This window comes from Zingiber officinale, chromosome 2A (assembly GCF_018446385.1).
Source record: "Zingiber officinale cultivar Zhangliang chromosome 2A, Zo_v1.1, whole genome shotgun sequence".
Classification (NCBI taxonomy): domain Eukaryota; kingdom Viridiplantae; phylum Streptophyta; class Magnoliopsida; order Zingiberales; family Zingiberaceae; genus Zingiber; species Zingiber officinale.
The window spans coordinates 4,984,404-4,989,614 of NC_055988.1; the positions used below are offsets into that span (position 1 = coordinate 4,984,404).

A 5,211-nucleotide genomic window follows, 5' to 3' on the forward strand; every position below is an offset into this window, starting at 1 on the left:
TTATTCCCAATCAAATTCCATGCCAATTCACTGATAGTCCACGACTCATCGCTCCGAGAGATTAGGGTGTTTGGATGAGTGTAATCACTTTTGCTCTACATGTTGTCAAATTTTTTGAAATTTGAAGAGCGGTCAAAAAAATTCTCATGAAAAATGGAGCCGTTTTTACTAAATTTAGTTAAGACATTTATTCTCCTCAAACATTAACCCTAAAACTTGGTGCAATCGGCGCTAGCGAAGGACACTGCCGGGATATCGAGATCGTACCCAACGTGTAAATTTTGCTGAGCCACGTTTCCAAATATCGGCGGGCCGGAGCCAGAAGCCGCCACTGCGAGGCAAACCACCTGAGATGCTTCCTCCATGAACATGCTCGTCGGGCTCAGCCTCACCGACGCCTCTCCGGCGAACTTGAACGTGATAAACGGTAACTTCTGCCAGTCGGGCTCGCCGGTCACCTTGAAGCACAGCGGCATAATGCGTCTCCAATCAGCAGCCTTGGGCAGGCTGACCACCCTCGACACCTCCTGCACCAAACTCGAGAGCACGCCGGCGGGCAAGTAGTTTATGGTCGTGCCGGAGTCAATGATGATGTTGCCTGTCGTTAATCCAGGGGCGGAAGGTGGGACTGGGACCGAGCCGGCACCGTCGACTATGATCTCTTCTAGCCGGAGGACGAAGTGGGTATGTTCCACCGCCATCGGGGTGGTGACCTTGCTTCCGGCGACCACGCCGGTGGAGCCGAAGATGACTTTGCTGCTGGACTGCGTGTCTGACTTGGGAACCAGGCAATAAGAGAAGTAACTCTTGTCGAGAGAGGGAACGATCTGTGAGACGAGAGAGACGGTACCGACGCCGAGCCCTGCCAAACCGGCGGTGCGGCTGCTGAAGGAGCCGCTGCTCTGGTAGTTGCAGCCGAAGGCGATATTGGAGAAGACGAGCGGAGACCCGGCAGAGGAGTAGAAAGTGAGGTCCTCGGTGGCGAGGACGCCGTCGATCTTCGACCCGTCTTGGTAGCCATAATGGTATTCGCAGGTGCTGACGTCAGCGCAAGGTCCGTGGGGGAGGGCCTTGCAAAGGTTGGAGTTGCAGGGGAGCGTCCGGTAGGAGGAGGATTTGCGCGGATCGAAGTACGGCGCCGTCTGCTTGTAGCACTTGGTGCAGGGGACGCAGTTGGCCCAGATGAGGTCGCTTCCGGTGTCGGCGATGGCCAGGATGTAGAACGGCGGCGTGCCGACACGAAGCTCCATCAGATACTCAAATGAGTCGGGGACCATCCTTGATACCGCGTCGAACGACTCGATGCCACTGCAACCCGACGATTATCATCCAAAATTATTTTATTTTCCAATTTTAAAATAAATAAATAATATTTTAAAAAATAAAAAATTATACGCTTTTCTTTGCGCACGTGCAGCAATCCGGCGGGCTTGGTGGGCGGAGCGATAGATTGCGGCACGTGAGCGATCTAGTGATGTGGCAGACTGATTGTAGAACGGAGATTTAGGGGAGTCGCGATGGATAAGCTCGATGCTAAAACTTGCGGCGGCCGCCGCCGCCGTCGTTGTCATTGCGGCCGCCGCCATAGAGAGCGCAAGTAAAATCACGATCGTCATGTTTCCTATTGAGGAAATAAAAAAGTGACTAAGAGTGTGTGACGTTGTATTGCTTGGCAAGGTTAAAGAATTTATAATCGAGCTTTCTATGTTTATTTGGAAGGAAAATACGTTTATTTGGAAGGAAAATTATTGCAGAAGGAAACATTAATAGCATTTGAATGATATAAAAAAGGTATATGAGTTAATGCAAAGTAATTTCGGCTTTTATATATATATATATATATATATATATATATATATATATATATATATATATATATATATATATATATAAAGTTATTTGTTGCTCAAACTAGACTTTTAAAATATTATACTTTATTTAGTTAGTGGTAATTTGAACAAATTGATAATTGAAAAAAATAATGTTTAAAAATAAAAAAGTAACCAAGAGAATTAATTTTAACTTGGATAAATGATAATTAGAAAAGGAAGGCTCAATATGATAATTAGGAAAGTTTGCAAGCACTCTTAGACATTCACTTCTAATTTTATGAAAAATGGAAAAAAAAAAAAAGAATAAAAATTATATTACAAAGCCGGTCTAAGTCTTTCTCCTTACCGATAATAGAAGAAGAAAATTTAATTTTTGAGATATATTTACTCTTCCATTTAAAAAAAATGGTTTCATTCAAAGGTGAATCATATATAATTAGATAGTTAATTAATATCAATGTTAAATTTCTTGGCATTAATTTTAGTATTGTATTAAGAATATGACTATTTACTAACTAACTCTTAATTAATTTGATGAAATTAAAATTAAATTATGTTAATATCCTTTTTTTATATTGAAAATAATTTTAAGATTTATTAATAATTTCCACAAATATATTAATTAGGGATCTAGAATTCAAGATTGGTATATTATTGAGAATTTTTGTCATTAATCAATTAGGAATCAAGAGTTTAAGACTAAAATGCACCGTATTATTAGAAAATTTTCTCATTAATCAATCAGAGATCTATAGCGTATTATTGGAAATTTTTCTCATCAATAATTTTTTCTGGTTACTTTTAGTACCACATCTTAGGATTGACAACACTGCAAGTGGATAAATTTCTATAAATACTTTGAGTTGACAATGTTAGAAAGCATATTTTTCATAACTTTTTGGCTAAAATCTAATATGAAATTAAATTAATTTTTATAAAATTCTCTAGCGAAACAATATGATAAAATATCAGATTCGAATGCATTCCTACTATCTTGTGCACAATCTACGTACTTCTATAAATCCCATGACAACATGAAAGTTAGGTCTGTGTTTTAGGTATTTTTAAAACTATTGCTTTGTTATATAATGATATTAAATGAGAACGTATATTTTTAAAACTAGAGTATTTATAAAAGTAAAAGGCATTTTTAATAAAAAGTGATTATTGAGACATCTTTCAATATTCCCATTTAATTAGAACATGTCATAGTATATACCTCAGGATAGATGCCTAATAAAATCGGATTCAAGAAAAGAGAAACATCTTTGATTTAATTTTATATTCCAAGAGTATAATTTTCTTTTTCATCTTTCATGACCTAAAAGAGCTTTGGGTAAAAATCAGAAGATCTTTATTTTTCAAAATCATCATGTAGAATTTACCATTCATTTGTTGACAAAAAATAGTTTATTCTCAATAATTTCTTTTTTTATGAAATTTCTCAATAATTTCTGGTAACATATCATAGTCACCTTAATACATTATTTGATATTATTGATGCATATTAAATGTTGAATTCTACCATTCATTTGTTGACAAAAGATAATTTATTCTCAATAATTTCTTTTTTTTAATGAAATTTCTCAATAATTTCTGGTAATATACCATAGTCACCTTAATACATTATTTGACATTATTGATGCATATTAAATGTTGAATTCTACCATTCATTTGTTGACAAAAGATAGTTTATTCTCAGTAATTTCTTTTTTTTTAATGAAATTTCTCAATAATTTCTGGTAACATAACATAGTCACCTTAATACATTATTTGACATTATTGATGCATATTAAATGTTGAATTCTACCATTCATTTGTTGGCAAAAGATAGTTTATTCTCAATAATTTCTTCTTCTTTTTTATGAAATTTCTCAATAATTTCTGGTAACATAATATAGTCACCTTAATACATTATTTGACACTATTGATGCATATTAAATGTTGAATACTATCATTCATTCGTTGACAAAAGATAGTTTATTCTCAATAATTTCTTTTTTTTTATAAATTTCTCAATAATTTCTGGTAACATATCATAATCACCTTAATACATTATTTGACATAATTGATGCATATTAAATGTTGAATTGATTCGACAGTTGTATGAACATGACACAGTCACACTGTAACGATTATGAAGTTTTGTATGGTTATAATTTTATAGTTGTTATAATCTGATTATTATTGGATAAATTTATAATGTAGTAACTCTAAACTAATAATAATGATAATAATGATAATAATACCAAACTAAATCGCATCAGACAAAAAGTGAATAATTTGAAGAGAAAGTAAACAAAGGAAAAGATTGAACCGCTGAAGGAGAATGATTCAACTGCACACTTTCAAATTTAATGGCCAATTAGGAGCCCACTAATTATTTTTTAAAATAAAATTAAAAAATATTCGAGCACAGATCTTCTGAACTACTTTTTTGTGGTCCAGGGGATGCGTCACTCATATTTGCGGTCGGATCGTGGCCACGATCCGGCCGCAAATTATTGCGATCCCTTCCTGGTTCACCGTTCCCACACTACAAAAAAACACAAATTTGGGGGCAAAAGCCTGGAACGAAAATAATTCGTCCCAAAATTGGGACAAATTTACCAACGAAAATAAATTTCGACCCAAATGACCAACGAAATTTGCAAGAAAAAAATTTCGTTTCAAGTTTGCAACAGGAAAAAATATTGTTGCTAAATTCGTCCTCAAATCTGGAACAAATCCAGAATTCGTCCCAAATATAGGGACAAATCCTGGATTCTTCCCAGACTTTGGAACGAATCAAGGATTCGTCCCAAAATCTGGGATGAATCCAGGATTCGTCCCAAAATCTGGGACGAATCCAGGATTCGTCCCAGAATTGAAATTATTTTTTAAAAAAATAAAAAAACACAGAAGACTTATATCTTGACCTAGAGACATCAGAATTTCATGAAACAAGTTTCTATGTGTTTGTATCATTGTCCTAATCGTAAATATGCCATCATCCATAAATTTGAATTAATATTTTGAGTGTTTCAAAATTTTAACACAAATTAGGTCAAAATGGGATTAAAAAATTCTAAAAATCAATATATTTGGACAAAAATATTTTTATGGATATATTTACGATTAGGACAACGATACGAACGTATAGAAACTTGTTTCATGAAATTCCGATATCTCTAGGTCCGTATTTAAGGTTTCCCATTTTTTTTCCTTTTTTTAAATAATTTAATTTTTGGGACGAATCCGATTCATCCCAAAATCTGGGACAAATCCAGGATTTGTCCCAAAACTGAAATTAATTTAAAAAAAAAGAAAATCAAACACCGAAGGCTTATAGATTGACCTAGAGACATCGGAATTTCATGAAACAAGTTTCTATGCATTC

The 5,211-nt window shown here is 34.9% G+C and overlaps 1 protein-coding gene across 1 annotated transcript; it reads right to left on the reverse strand.

Moving 5' to 3' along the window:
• Window positions 1-209: 209 nt before the first annotated feature.
• On the reverse strand, window positions 210-1,616 carry LOC122040414 (aspartic proteinase CDR1-like). Its single transcript, XM_042599726.1, has 2 exons — window positions 1,396-1,616; window positions 210-1,308 (listed from the first exon to the last, which is right to left on the reverse strand). Exons 1-2 carry the CDS (start codon window positions 1,614-1,616, stop codon window positions 210-212), a joined length of 1,320 nt encoding a protein of 439 aa, XP_042455660.1.
• Window positions 1,617-5,211: the final 3,595 nt, after the last annotated feature.

Bases quoted from the DNA above. Each gene is read 5' to 3' on its own strand.
- LOC122040414 (XM_042599726.1), bottom strand. From the start codon at position 1,616: ATGACGATCGTGATTTTACTTGCGCTCTCTATGGCGGCGGCCGCAATG. The intron at 1,309-1,395 runs GTATAATTTTTT...GTCGGGTTGCAG, and splicing joins GCACGTGCGCAAAGAAAAGC to TGGCATCGAGTCGTTCGACG.